The 14,750-nt window shown below is 48.4% G+C and overlaps 1 protein-coding gene across 1 annotated transcript in view; it reads right to left on the reverse strand.

The window, feature by feature from the left end:
* Positions 1–291: 291 nt before the first annotated feature.
* The window catches only part of DUSP29 (dual specificity phosphatase 29), a 35,387-nt gene continuing 20,928 nt past the window's right edge, over positions 292–14,750 (reverse strand). Inside the window, exons 3-4 of the mRNA XM_082408819.1 lie at positions 9,902–10,122; positions 292–892 (exon numbers count right to left, since the gene is read on the reverse strand). Of these exons, the coding sequence (XP_082264945.1) occupies positions 648–892; positions 9,902–10,122 (466 nt within the window). The 3' untranslated portion in view covers positions 292–647. The remainder of the gene's footprint in view (positions 893–9,901; positions 10,123–14,750) is intronic.

Raw genomic sequence — 14,750 nt, forward strand, 5'->3', positions numbered from 1 at the left:
GGGGCCTCTGTGCAGGGGACCGCCACTCCCTACCCCTACCAGATGAATTGCTCTTTGCCGCCTCCAGAGAGCAGCATCTATGGATGGTGACCTGAGCCTGGGGGTTCCATCGAAAGGAAGATGCAGGAGCCACCGGTAAGGAAACGCGAGTCTTCCCCATGCCCACCCCCCACCCCGGACAGCCGACTCACTAACAAGCGGTGCAAACTCTCCTGCAACAGCTCTCGCAGGCACTTTTCTGTGGTTAGAAAATCAAGTTATATTTTTAAATTATTTTTTAAAGAATGTGACTTTCAGACAAAGCCAAATATTTAATCACAGCACAATGTCTACACATCTTTAAATCCTTTTCCGCATCCATCTTACCAAAAAAAAAAAAAAAAAAACGGCGCATGCGTGCTCACTTGTAGCCAGTTCCGCTGGGAAGCCCGTCTGCCCCATTTTGCTGTGAAGCCAAGTGCTGGCCTCCTACCGGAGGCCACTATGAATTACCCGCTCTGTTCACCAGCCCCTGGGAAGTTTAAGATTGTTTCGAAGGAGTCAAGCTTTGGTTTCACGTCCCTTCTCTGTGACGAAGTCACAGGCCAGAGCTATTTTCAGCCTTCTCCCGTCATTCCCGAGTATCCTGCGCACCCCGTGAGGGGGCCTTACAGCTCCTTCTCACCAGCCTTCTCACCGTCCCCGCCGTGCCGGGCCTGTCGCCTCTGCTGCACCAGTTGCTGGTCCAGTTCCCGGAGCTGCTTCAGAAAGCCCCGGTTGGGTAGGACACAGCGGTTCTTGGCCACTTGTTGGATGGCGTCCACCAGGGTCATGTTCCTGTGGATCATCAGGTAGGCCAGGACGAGAGTCGCCGACCGGCTGCGGCCCATGGCGCAGTGAACCAGGATCTTATCTGCAATGGAGTGGGGAGAGGAAACACCCCCATTGTAGGGGCAGGGTGGCCCGGAGGTTGGGGCATAGGTGTGGGGCTCACGCAGAGCCAGCTCAGATCCTGACTCTCCCACTATTGTAGGACCCTGGGCAGGTTACTGAGTGGCTGGGAGCCCCAGCTTCCCCATTTGTACAATGGGGATACTGTCAGTATCCTCTTCATTAGGGTCGGTGTGAAGGCAATTGGTGCAAAGCAACTTGGTACACTGCTTGGTGCATATTAAAGGTTCAATAAGTTACAGATGTTATTATTGTTGCCTCGGTGAGGAGGAGGAGGGATTGAAACTGATGCTTCCTACCTGCCAAAGCACCTCCAAGGGAGAGCCTTGTGAGTTTTTTTTAACGCTCACTTTTAATTTATTTATAATATATTCATATTATTTATTTACTTAATGCTTACTTATTTTGAATAGGGCAGCCACTAGGGTTCAAATTTCAAAAGGTATAAAATGATGGCATTGAAAAGCCTCCCACCCACCTCCTCAGTTCCCCAAAGCAACAAGTATTACCAGTTTCTTCTTCCGGAGAATTATCTGTGCATATACATAGCAAAAATATATTTTTTCTCTTATTTTCTTGCCCAAAAGGTAGCAAGCTTTACACACTTTTCTCTACCTTGCTTCTTCCATTTAACAATATATCTTGGAGACCTTTGTATATCAGTCTCTGAGGAGTTCTCTCTTTGTTATTTTTTCTTGTGGCTGCACAGAGTTCCTCTGTATGGATGAACTGTAATCCACTTTAAACGGGGTGCATTCCATCCCGTCCTCGGCTGCAGGTGGATTGTGGAGGAATGCAGGCTTTCTGCACCATTTGCAGTGCTGCTGCATTTGACCTCGGATAAGGAGAGAGCACCCACAGTCCCAAAGGGCCCTTTGAGGGACCGAGACAGCGGGTGCAGTCTGCTTGCCGTGGAGTCTGTGAGCATTCATGTGGCCGCGGGAGCCTGCAGAACCCTGGCCTTCTCTCTTGCAGTCCTGCGTTAGAGAGTCGGTTCTGCTACTAACCACCTGGGTGTGGGGGTAAGCCACTCAGCCTGTGGCGCCTCGACTTCCTCAACTGTCAAAAGGGGCAGCAGCCTCAGATCAGCTGTGAGCAAAGCCAATTGAGTAAAAATCACATGGTCAGATTTTTAAAAAATTAAAAGTTTTATTGTGTCATGTGGTATAACCAGGGGATGAATATTCTTATAACTTAGGTGACCAAATTGTCATCTAGATCAGCGGTTCTCTAAGCATAAGCCAAGACCCTAGGGATTCCCAGGGTACTCTGAGGAGATCTGTGGAGTTAACATTATTTTCAAAATAGTACTGTGGCGGTGTTTGTCTCTTTCACTGTTTTGACATTTGCACTGATGGTACAAAGGCAGTGGTGGGAAGAACTGCTGGTGCCTTAGCGTGAATTATGGCAGGGACACTGAACTGTAGTAGTAATCATTGCATTCACCACAAAGCACTCTTGGGGAAAAAACAAGCCAATTTCCCTTAAGAATATCTTTGATGAAGCAGTAAAAATTAATTTTATCGAATTTCAGGCCTTGGTTACACTTCTTAATATTCTGTGTGATGAATGGGATGTGTACATAAAGCACTCTGGCTGCATACCGAAGTACGATTGTTATCTCAAGGAAAAGCTTATGGGAGATTGAGTTGCAAGCTGAATTAGCCACTGTTTCGTGAAACACCATTTTTACTTAAAAGAGTAAATGACAGAAAAACCATGGTAATTCAAACTTGGGTATTTGGCAGACTTTTTCTAGAAAGTGAACAAAGTGAGCCTTTCACATCAAAGAAAACAATTGAGAGTATCTGTTGCCAGTGATAAAATGCAAGCTTTCAAGCAAAAATTAGAATTTTGGAAAACTTGTATCTACTGTGAGATTGACAGTTTCGCAATACTCAAGATTTTTCTGTTAAGATCGGCAGTCATATTAACAAATGTGTCTTCTGACAATGTACAGTGAAAGTGTCAACATTTGGAAGATCTGCATAACTTAGTGAACAAGATTTTCCACATAACCAATGTGAGATATTACAAAATCATGTGTGGGTAAAAAATCCATTCAAAGTGCAAGAGAGACCAATGGATTTTCATGTAACAGAGTACGAAGTTTATAGATGTGGTTTCAGATTCCACATCACAACTCACCTTTAAGACGCTATCACTTGTCAAGTTTTGGTGTAGTATCAAAGAGGAATATCCACAGTTTTCTGAAAAGGCTGTTAACATATCCCTTCCTTCTCCAGCTATATATCTGAGTAAGGCTGGATTTTCTCCATATACTTCCACCAAGACACCATATCACAACAGACTGAATGCAGAAGCAGATATAAAAACCCACCTGGATTCTCATAAGCCTAGCATCAAAGAGATTTGCAAAAATGTAAAATAATGCCATGCTTCTCCCCACTTTATTTTGGAAAATATAATTTTTTTCATAAAAATATGTTAATATGCAATGGGTTCACTTTATTAGTTTTAAATAAATAAATATTTTAAAAATTTTCAGTTCTTATTTCTAATAGAGTAGATATTGATAGATCTACCCTACATAAATGCTCTTTGAGGCCTTCAGTAATTTTTAGGAGTGTGAAAGGGATCTGAGACCATAAAGATTGAGAACTGGAAGATATAGAAGAATCTCCACACTGGACTTCCCTGGTGGTGCAGTGGTTAAGAATCCCCCTGCCAATGCAGGAGACACGGGTTCGAGCCCCGGTCTGGGAAGATCCCACATACCACAGGGCAGCTAAGCCGGTGCACCACAACTACTGAGCCCATGCTCTAGAGCCCGTGAGCCACAACTACTGAAGCCCTTGCGCCTTAGAGCCCATGCTCCGCAACAAGAGAAGCCACCGCAATGAGAAGCCCGTGCACTACAACGAAGAGTAGCTCCCGCTCGCCACGACTACACAACTAGAGAAAGCCCTCCACAAGAAAAAAGCTCCCTTCCGCCACTATCATGGCAACAGCTGGGCCGAATGAGAAATCCACCACTATCATGGCAACAGCTGGGCCGAATGAGAAATCACCATGAGAAGCAGCTTTCCATCCTTCAGGCCTCCATTTGGTGGCGCTCTAGAGCTCACAAAGCACCTCAACATGTTTTATCTCATTTCATCCTTAATACAGCCATCAAGGTTTCATTATCCTCATCCCTGCTTTACAGATGGGGAAACAGCCGAGGCGAAATGATTGCTAGAGGTCACCCAGAAAGATGGTGCCATCTCTAGAAATAGTTCAAAGCAACTTGTTATTGAGACCCTACTGTGTGGCGGCTACTTGCTGCTGTGCTCTGGGGACAGAAAAAGTAATGAGATTAGCGTCTCTGGCTGTCCCCAGCACTGCCACCACTGCCATCCCAGTGGCGGCCCTCTCCTACGGTTCTGGGATCCCTTTGCTGGGGTCAGGGTGGCTGGGACAGCTTGAGCTGTGTGACCCCAGTGCTGTCCCTGTTCCTGAGTCTTCTGCCTGAGGCCTGGAAGGATGACCAAGGAGACACTCATGGACATCACTGGGTTTATGGAGCACCAGCAGGAGATGAGAAGGGCTTGGCAAAGAACACTTCTGAATGGACGTGGCTCCCCGTGTCCCTCTCACCTCCACTCCCCACCTGCCTCATGGGACCAAGCCCAGGACAGCGGTGATGGTCAGCAACCGCGGCAGCATGAGCCGTGCAAGTGGGCCCAATACCAGGCACCAGGATTCTCTTTCCCCACCCACCCCAGCTGGAGAGGCCTGCACACCCCTCCTGTGGTAAGGACCCTGCTGGTGGCCTTTCCACACACACAGTGCTGACACAGAAGGCGCCCATAAAGAACTGTTAATTTTATCACGATTCGTTTCCACGAATCTCCACAGGCTAAGCATGCGGGCCTCCAATCCCCATCGCTGAGCTGCAAGAGTGTGGCCGCCTTTTCCCCGTGCACCTGGGCCAGAAAGGCCAGAGGGCGAGAAGCAGGGCGGCTTCTTCAGTGCTGGGTGGGGTTTGGGGGCAGCTGGCCCAGCTCATGGACATGACTGTCCTCCTGGAGTGGAATGTCTACCTCTGGTATTCTAATCCCCACAGACTGTTCCAGAGGCTGCCTGGCCCCTTGCCAGCTCCGCTGATAACTAAAGCGTTTCTTCCTCCACTGGCAAAAAGGGTAATTCTTTCTGTCATGACTAAAGACTTGAAACAGACGAAAGCTGTAGTTCATTAAGTCTTTAGGGAGCCTGAAGTCTGTGAAGCGGGAGGAGGGGGAGGGGAGAGAGAGGGGGAAGGGGATGGGGGTCCTCCGCTCCAGCAGAAGCTCCTCCCGGCTGAATTTTGCTTTCACGACAGCAGCACTAATGCCGTCAGCCGTGTGAGCTTGGTGGGCCTCCTAGGGTAGAGGACCTGTCCCCAGAGTCTCAGGGCACTGCTCCCTCTTTGCTCTGTGGCTCTGCTAAGCACCACCCTTTGGGGCCCAGCATTGGATGGTGAGAAACTGCTCTCAGGAGAGTTCGAGAGACATGCAAGGAAGGCTGCATTCAGCCTGTTCACAGCGTGGCCCACACCAGAGGAAGCCGAAGGGAGCATTGTCAGGCTTGGCATTTTCTAGGTCAGTGGCTTTCACACTTCTTTGTGTGACAGCCCCCTCCCGCCCCGTGCAAATCATAAAATTCACAGCTAACAAGTACATGGGTTCAGCCTACCCCATATCTTCCAAGCACTTTATATGTTCGTTGTAGTCAGTCCTCAGAACAACCTGATGAGGTAGATGAAATTAGTATCCCTGTTTTATCGAGGAGGTAGCTGAAGTGCAGGGAAGCAATGTGTCTGAGTCACACAGCTGGGAAGTGGCAGGACTTTGATTCAAGCCCAGGCCACTGAAGCCAGAGGACTTAGATGTTAAGGGGGCTTCACAGGTATGTGTGTATCAGACAAGAGTTTCACAAAATAATTTGTGCTTTTATTACATGCAGTGTACGCTGATGTCTTCTACTCTTTCCTAATCTTTTCAATTTTTGTTTTTTTTAAAGAAATCCTAGTCAAAGCCACTAAATTGATTTTACAACCCACTGATAGGCCACAATTTATGTTTGAAAAATGATGGTTTCAATTAAATATTTCTCCTTTGGCCTTCACCAAAAGGTGAATTCCCACAATCTTAGGAAGAAAAGCCAAATCCAGAACCTCTACTGTTTACCTAATGGCACGTTTTCACTGGCAACCAGAAGGTGGGCCTCTGTCACTCAAATCAGACGTATAGGCTAAGCCTGTTATCACCAACCACCCCCCGACTTCCTTGGTTTGTGGAGGAGGCCCTTTGTCTCCCACTCACTACCTTGGAACCTGCAAAAGCAGAGTTCCTACTTCTCCCAAAATAGTTCTGCACACATGGAAGTCCTCAGAAAAAGGATGCATGGCATGTTTTAGAACTGCCAGGGGGCAGGCTTGTATGTGCTGCAGTGGGTCAGGATACCCTTAAAATACCCTGAAAATCTGGTCTGATTAAAGCTCAGAAGCGCCGGAGAAACAGCCTCTTGCTCAAACACAGACTTCATTTATTTCTTCAAACCTACCGTATCCATAATAGATTGTAAGATGGCTTCCAAAGCAGCCTGTGGACTGTTTGTTCAAGAAAAAGAAAGAATAAAAGGAGAGTGGTGATACTAAAATCTGATCTTTAGAGCCTCATGGTATTCGCCCTGGGATTTCTAAGAAGATTTCATTAAATTAAAACCACAGTAACTCAGCTCTGAGGGTGCTGTGCCAGGAGCAGTGAAGGCAGTCCAAATGGGGCTCCCGTGGCAGTATGTTGTCCGTACTTCTTTTTCTGACGAAGAGTGACAAGTTCAGTTGTTTTAGATCCTATAACCAGCTGGAATGTCTCACCTTCCATGATATTGGGTGACCTCTTATACAGCAAAGTCACCAGATGCTCAAAATAAGGACAAAGGACTCTTCCGTGAGGCCTGAGTGACAGAAGCGATGCCCGCTGGTCCCTGATTAACTCTGTGACCCTCAGCACATCAGTTGGCTTCTCTGGGTCTCTGTTTCCCCAGCTCTCAGGGCAGAACACTGGACTAGATTATCTCTAAGGTTTTTCAAGAGTGTCTGAGGTTGCCTGGTGAGTTCTTTCGGAAGGGTCAGATCAGGGTAGGGCAGACACAGGGGTGGGTCCCATGTGGCTGACTACAGACCACACGTACAGCTCTGCAGCACCACAAGGGATGCTTTTCAAAAAGAGGGAACGAGACTGGCTGTGAGGAGCAGTGGTGGGAAACGGTATACACTAAGCTGAAACTAGCCAAGGAAGAACAGGAAAGACAGAGGAAAAAGACATGTCTTTGCCTTTTGGCCAGACTGTCCATCAACACCTCTTACATCAAGAGTATAATAAGAAACATACGAGTGCGTCTGGCTCCTAAAATGCTACAGGAGTGTCCCGTGGTTCTCCAGGGCGTGACTAGACCCTTCCAGGCTGCCTACTGCCTGTGCCATAGAGGCTGAGCACACGCCATCTCCACGTATGGAGTCTCTGACAATGCTGACGAGCTTTTTATTTTGTTACTCTGACTACTCAGGGCACAGGTTACAAACTGACAGCCATTGGGTTTCTTTTGTTTGGGCTGTGCCGTGTTTTAAGAGATTTTCAATTTGTTGCCAACACTTAAAATTTGAGCAATTTTACGTTAAAATCCAGATTGGAGACTTTTCCTGAAAAGTCAGATCCGCCACATTGGCACTGATTCTCACAAGACAATCATTGGCTGGGACTGAGTAGCAGCTGTCCCCTTTGCAGGGGATATGGGGCTCTCAGCTCAGCCCCAATCACCCTCTCCCCTCACCCCATGGCCACACGCAGCCAGCGTCATTCATCTATGGCGTCTGCCTGGTCCTGAAGGGTTGGGGTTTGAGCCCTCAGCTTGAGGAAGTCTTTAGATATGCAAATACAAAGGGCACAGAGAAGGGAGTCTGGCCTCCCACTGGCAACAGGGTCCTGTCCTGCTCCCCATCCCTAGCCAGCTGGTCTAGGCCCACACTCCCTGCATGTCCTCTGACCTGTGGATATGCTTTTCCCTCTTGACCCTTTCTCGGCTAGGTGCTTTCGACCACCCGGTCTGTCTACCTGTCACGATCCACACCAGCCTGACATCTCCACATCGATGCTCTGAGATCTGCCCAGGCCTAAACATATGACCCCAAAGCCCATTCTTTCCTAATCCGGCAGTGGGGGCAGACTCTAAAATGGCATGCCAGGACCCTGGCAGGCTATCCTATGCGTGTATCATACAACTGTAGTTCAAAGTTGGAATGTCTTTTTTTCCTTTTTTTTTTACCCCCTCTGGGGTTTGGAAACTTTATTATGATGATGTGCACGTGCTGGTGTGGTTATGTGCTTCGTGGTGCGAGACCTCTCTTTATCAAACACATCTGACAGCCTGCTGCGCACCAGGTTCTAGGCTAAGTGCTTTTTGTGGGTTACTGCTGATCCTCATTATAACCTTTCAAGGTAAATATTTTCATCACCGGATGGAGAAATCAAGGCTTAGAAATCACATTGTTGTGCAGCGTGAATTTGAATGCAGCCTTGTCTTCTCCAAAGCCTTCCAGGCCCCTTCCATTAAGGGGATGGTTGAAGATATAGTAACGGCAAGCTGAGCACATTAAACAGAATCGGAAGGATCGTGTGGTGGTAGCTTTTTGTTTTTTCATGTCAAATATGTTTTCAGTTAACTTCAAATACTGTGAGGCGAATTTCACCTTATGGTGATGAGTCAGAGTCCGGTTGCTTTTTTGATCCTGCTTGGAAACCCAGAATGTGCCTAACACAAAAGATGGTCCATAAATAGACTCATAAAAAGGATGACTTTGAAATGAGGTATCCCCTAAGACAAGAACTTTAGCTCTGTGGGTTTTTTTTTTTTTTTTTTCCTTCCCTCTGTCATAGCCTTCTGAGCCAAAATAAAGACAAACTCTGGCCAGCTGCAGGTTGCAGTTCCTGAAACAGGCCAGTTGGTCAGTCACTGAGCCTTGTAATCCCAACCACTTGTGGTAAGAAAGGCCTTTAGTAACTGTATACCTTGAATTATGTGATGGCCCCGTTAAAGGGTGTGACACATGGGGCTGAAGTCAGAGCACAGATCAGGGAGTTGAAGTCCCTCTGGCCTCTGTGGAAAGTCACTGAGATACATCCTGCAGTAATCATGGCATGTTGGCTCAGCCAGATGCATACCTACACTGTGCCCTTCTCTCCAGAATAGCCTCGTAGACTACCTGGATTAGGGCCGCGAAAACTGCATTTTGGGTACAAGGACTAGCGCTGTGATTTAAAAGACGGTTAATTAACTTTGGGAAACTTGGACATCATGAGTGCAAAACTCAGATTCTCAAATATAGTTTTGCCACTTAGAAAGAATAGGTTGTCAGCTTTCTACAGGAGGGTTCACTAGACTGAATATGACTAGGGTGGGAGGATGAGGGAGGCAGGTATGAACTTGGTTGGCTGGCAGGAGAATCTGAAGTCTCCCCTAGATTCCCACTCAAGTCAGCTCCCTGAGGGTTTTCGAGCATCGAGGCCCTTGGCTATTAGTCTGGTCTGGACCCAGGCACAATTAGCACCTTGGCAGCATCCCACCTTTGAGGGCTCCCAACCACCCCTGGCGTTCAAAAGATGGCTGCTGTGCCTTAGGGAAGACAGATTCAGGCCAAAGGCCTCTCCTCTGAGCCCTCCTGATTCTGATTTCCCATAGCGGCAACCAAGGGCCAAACCCCAGCAGCAGCAAGCTCAGTGGTGCTCACAGCCTCCAGGGGAGCAGACATTTCCAGCAACCCTGGCAGGGCGGGATTTGCGAGGGGAACTTACTTAAAGTGTGCAGATGCCCCTTCCCACCAGGCTGAGGGGCGGGGCCTCAGGCTGGGGGTGGGGCCTAGGACTGGGGCGGGGCCTTGAGGTGGCCAAGGGCTGGGGGCGGGGCCGTGTGCGGGCCGAAGGTCTCTTACTGTGATCGTAGCGGAGCGCAGCATCAATGAAAGCGGCCGCTGGGTAGAAGAAGACGCTGAGGTCGAAGGTGGGCAGGTCATCGGCCTCGACGCCGTGGTACTCGATGGCCATGTCGCGGTAGTAGTCGGGCCCGGTGTCTACGTTCCAGCTGCCGTGGGCCGCGTTCAGCACGTGCGTGAAACCTGCCTTCTGCAGCCTGTAGCGGTCCAGCGCCGTCGCCCTGGGTGCGAGGGAGAGAGGCTGGTCGGCTGTGCGGAGCCTTGGCCTGGACCTGGGGGAAAGTCGGGGGCAGCCCACGGGTTTCTGCTCTCGATTCCAGCTTCCAAAATAAGGCCTAGCCGTTGAAATGAAGGACTTCCCTAGTCCAAGCCCTGCTCTTACTGACCCCTGGGCCGCTGTGCCCTATTCTTTCATTTTCTGTATTTCATTCAAATACAGAAAAGCTTGGTGCTGGAGACTCCAGTGGTCCACGGGAGTGGACTGTCAGCTGCCAGATCCCCTCTAAGGCCATCAGAATAACCTGTTCATCAGGCAAAGCTGAATGTAAGGGAGAGGGCCACCTTCATAGAGCCTCGGGGAGACCCTTTAAAGCGGGCCCCTCCTCTGAACCCTCTGGATGTTTACAGTGTTTGGAGGTTGGGGCTTGAATGAATGGTTTAAGATGGGTCATTCAGGGAATTCCCTGATGGTCCAGTAGTTAGGACTCCACCCTTCCACTGCAGGGGGCATGGGTTCGATCCCTGTGAGGAGGACCTAAGATCCCGCAAGCCCTGTGTTGTGCCCTCCCCCAAAAAAAACAAAAACAAAAACTTGAAAAAAAAAATAAGATGGGTCATTCAGTGTGAGGGTTTGATTGGGATCTGGCAAAATTCTTTTTTTAATATATTTATTTATTTATTTATGGCTGTGTTGGGTCTTCGTTTCTGTGCGAGGGCTTTCTCCAGTTGCGGCGAGCGGGGGCCACTCTTCATCGCAGTGCGTGGGCCTCTCATTATCGCGGCCTCTCTTGTTGCGGAGCACAGGCTCCAGACGCGCAGGCTCAGTAGTTGTGGCCCACGGGCCTAGTTGCTCCGCGGCATGTGGGATCTTCCCAGACCAGGGCTCGAACCCATGTCCCCTGCATTGGCAGGCAGACTCTCAACCACTGCGCCACCAGGGAAGCCCAGGATCTGGCAAAATTCTTAATCTTGATGTTCAAGAGATTGGTGAACACAGTGCAAAACCTTTGCTTTGATAAGTGAATCATCGTCTACTTGGGCAAAGCACTGTTCTGAAGAGGAGAGCTGTTTGAGCAGTCTGTTATTGGAATTGATTTTAGGAAGTTCTTGAAGCCAAGAATTTCCAGGAGCAAAGAGTAAAGGTCACGTTAAAGTAGGTGGCCTTAGAACATGGGGCAAAGGAAGCAGGAGTTATTTCGGCCTAGAAGGGCCAAGGGATACTTTATTGGAGAGAGGGCTTTGAGCCTGCCTTACTACAAGTGTCAACACTTGGTGATGGAGGGGAAGAGGGAGGCAAGGGCACGCCCAAGCCAAAGAAATAGCACAACCTAAGGGATGGAGGCTGGAGATAACGAAGGCCTTTCAGGAAATGTTTATTATTTCCTGTAACCAATCATTTATCCCCAATTTAATGATTTAGAATGTATTGTGTGCCAAGCACTGTCCTGGGTACTGATGATGCAGCAATAAGCAGGTTAGTCAAGGTCCCTTGGGAAGCTTAGATTCTGATGGGGAAAGCAAATAAGTGGATAAATAATTTCAGATAGCAGTAAGAGCTGTGTAGAGTGACTGTGGTCCTGTTTTTGGTAAGGTAGTCAGGGAAGGCCCCTGCGGGGAGGTGGCATTTAAGCTAAGACTGAGGGGTGATAAAGGCCTAGGCAGGGGAAGAGTTGGAGGGAAAGTGTTTCATCCAGGCAGAGGCAACAGCAAATGCTAAGAACAGAACGGAGACTAGTGTGGTTGTAATAGCAAGGGTGGTAGTGGTACAAGGGGAAGCTGAAAAGGGGGGCTGGTTCACGGTGGGCCCTGTAGACCATAGGGAAGAGTTTGGATTTTACTCTAAGTAATGTGGTATGCCACATGCCACAGAGGAGTTTAAGGAAGGGCTGAGCATTGTTTACTTTTTTAAAGATCAGTCTGGCTGATGCATGGAGATGGGTTGGAGAGGAACAAAAAATAGAAGCGGGAGCTCTGTTGGAGGCTGTCATGGTTATACAGCCAAGAGAGGAAGGTGGCTGGACTAAGTCACAGCAGACTTGCTGATGGATTGGGAATGGGGGCAGGGAGGAGGGGACTGGTTTGGCCAGAGCATAGCATATGAGAGGAGAGATGAGAAAGGTCTGGAGAGGGAGTGTGGGATTTGACCATGGAGTGCTTGGATGTCAGGATCTGCATTTGGGGGTCAAGGAGAGCTTTTGATGGTGTTTGAGGAGGGTGATCCCATCTGAGCTTCGAGATGACATCTCCCTCAACAGCACAAAGCCCAGTTCTACAGCTCAGGGAAGAGGTGACAACGGTCTGGAACTATAACAGTAAGAGGCTAAAAGTGGCAATGCGCTCCGGCTGAGGACTCATCTCAAGGCCACTGGTAAAAGGACGTGGGCAGAAGTGAGCATGTTGGATGCCAACATGGATCAACACCCTGGGCGGGGAGGCTCCAGGCATTAGAAGCACAAGGCGTGGTCCCTCGGCCAAGGGCCCCTCATGTATCGCTGGTTTCCTGGGGCTTTTTATTGGTCATGAGAGGAACCACAGTGGAGTCCAGTGTTTGGGAGAGGGAGACCTGAACACAGGCATTGAGCTTTTAGAAACATGTGCAAACAGCCCTTGGGAACTGAGGCGTGGGGAGATGGGGAGTTCCACCAAGCCCCACAGCTGGCTTTTAGGGCTGCCATCCTGACTACGAAACCCATTCTGCTTTCAATTTTTCCTCAGAAAGGTCTGTTTTTCATTTTTCTCCTCATCCCAAAGTATGTATACAACAAACATTATGCTTTGGGGACATAGATCTGCGCTCAATTAAAGCCTCCACTAATGCAGTCCATCTTACTGAGTAGCAATCAACCTTACTTTGAGGTTGAGCTCAGTGGAAAAATTAAAATTAACTGTCCTTGACAGGAAGTTCCTACCCACCATAAAGACTGGTCTCGCTGGGTTCCGCAGCTGGGTTTCAACATAATCAAATGGCAGTAACAGTTTGCACTTTGCTGCTTTGGGGGTCAAGGATCAGGGTAGATACGCAACAAGACTCATTGCGTGACACCTCTACATTCACCTCGCCGCCCCACCAGAGCTGGTTTTGACTGTGTCTGAGGGAGAGAAAGGGGCTCATGCGGAGGATTAGACCTGGTGGGTATCCTGAAGCCCATTGCAGGTTTTCGGGCTCTGTGGCTACCTGGGCCCGGAAGGGGAGGTGGTGTCCTCACACACCCCTCTGGAGGTTTCCCCCAGCTTGGTTTACTTAGAGTCCAGTTGAGGGCTCTGGGTGGTGTCCACAGCAGGATGGGGATTTGCAAATACACAGAGTGACTCTCAGTAGACAGTGGCTGTTTTGGAGGCAAGATCCCCAGTTGGCGCAGACACCTAGCTCATCTATCACTGGGAGTGGGGTGGGGTCGGAGGGTGCCGCCTGGTGCTGCGTTGTTTAATTTTCTTAACTTTCAGGGCCACCTGCTCAGATATGTGGGAAAGACTAAGAAATGTGCCTCTGCTGAAGGAGAAAAGCTCAGAAGAAAAACAGGGTTAAGAAGTTACTTCTAGGATTTAGGTGGTTCAGGAGCCTAAACAACAGTTTCTGGTTGTTTAAGAAAAATCCTAGGTGTAAGTAATCTATTGGGGACACAGGGTGGGAAGGGGAAGATGGGACGAAGTGAGACAGTGGCATGGACATATATACCCTACCAAATGTGAAATAGATAGCTAGTGGAAAGCAGCTGCATAGCACAGGGAGATCAGCTCGGTGCTTTGTGGCCACCTAGAGGGGTGGGATAGGGAGGGTGGGAGGGAGATGCAAGAGGGAGGAGATATGGGGATATATGTATATGTATAGCTGATTCACTTTGTGATACAGCAGAAACTAACACAACAATGTAAAGCAATTACACTCCAATAAAGATATTAAAAAAATAAAAATAATATGTCATCTAATTACAAAAATAACACATGTTCTATGCAGAATGTGGAAAACATATTCCCTCCCACACACACAAAAAAAACACCTGTATTTCTACTCCCTAGAGATAAAGACTATTTGCCTTTTCATATAAGATCTTCCAGTTGTAAGGAGAAACTAACACACCATTGTAAAGCAGTTATACTCCAATAAAGATGTTAAAAAAAAAAAAAGATCTTCCAGTTGTTTTTCCATGAATAGATTTGTATATTTTATATAAAGGTTGGGGTGGGGGTTACAATACTATATATACAGTTTCCAAAACTTTTCATGGTGATATATTGTAAACTTTTTTTTTTGAAGCATTTTTTAGTTTATTTTATTTATTTATTTTTGGCTGCGTTGGGTCTTTGTTGCTGCGTGTGGACTTTCTCTAGCTGCGACGAGCAGAGACTTCTCTTGTTGCGGAGCAGAGGCTCTAGGCGCGCGGGCTTCAGTAGTTGTGGCACGTGGGCTCAGTAGTTGTGGCTCATGGGCTCTAGAGCGCAGGCTCAGTAGTTGTGGCGCACGGGCTTAGTTGCTCCGCGGCATGTGAGGTCTTCCCGGACCAGGGCTCGAACCCGTAACCCCTACATTGGCAGGTGGATTCTTAACCACTGCACCACCAGGGAAGCCCTGGCAGGTGGATTCTTAACCACTGTGCCACCAGGGAAGTCCCTGTAAACATCATGTTAGGTC

Source organism: Balaenoptera borealis (genome assembly GCF_965194805.1).
Source record: "Balaenoptera borealis genome assembly, chromosome: 10".
In the NCBI taxonomy this organism is placed as follows: Eukaryota; Metazoa; Chordata; class Mammalia; order Artiodactyla; family Balaenopteridae; genus Balaenoptera; species Balaenoptera borealis.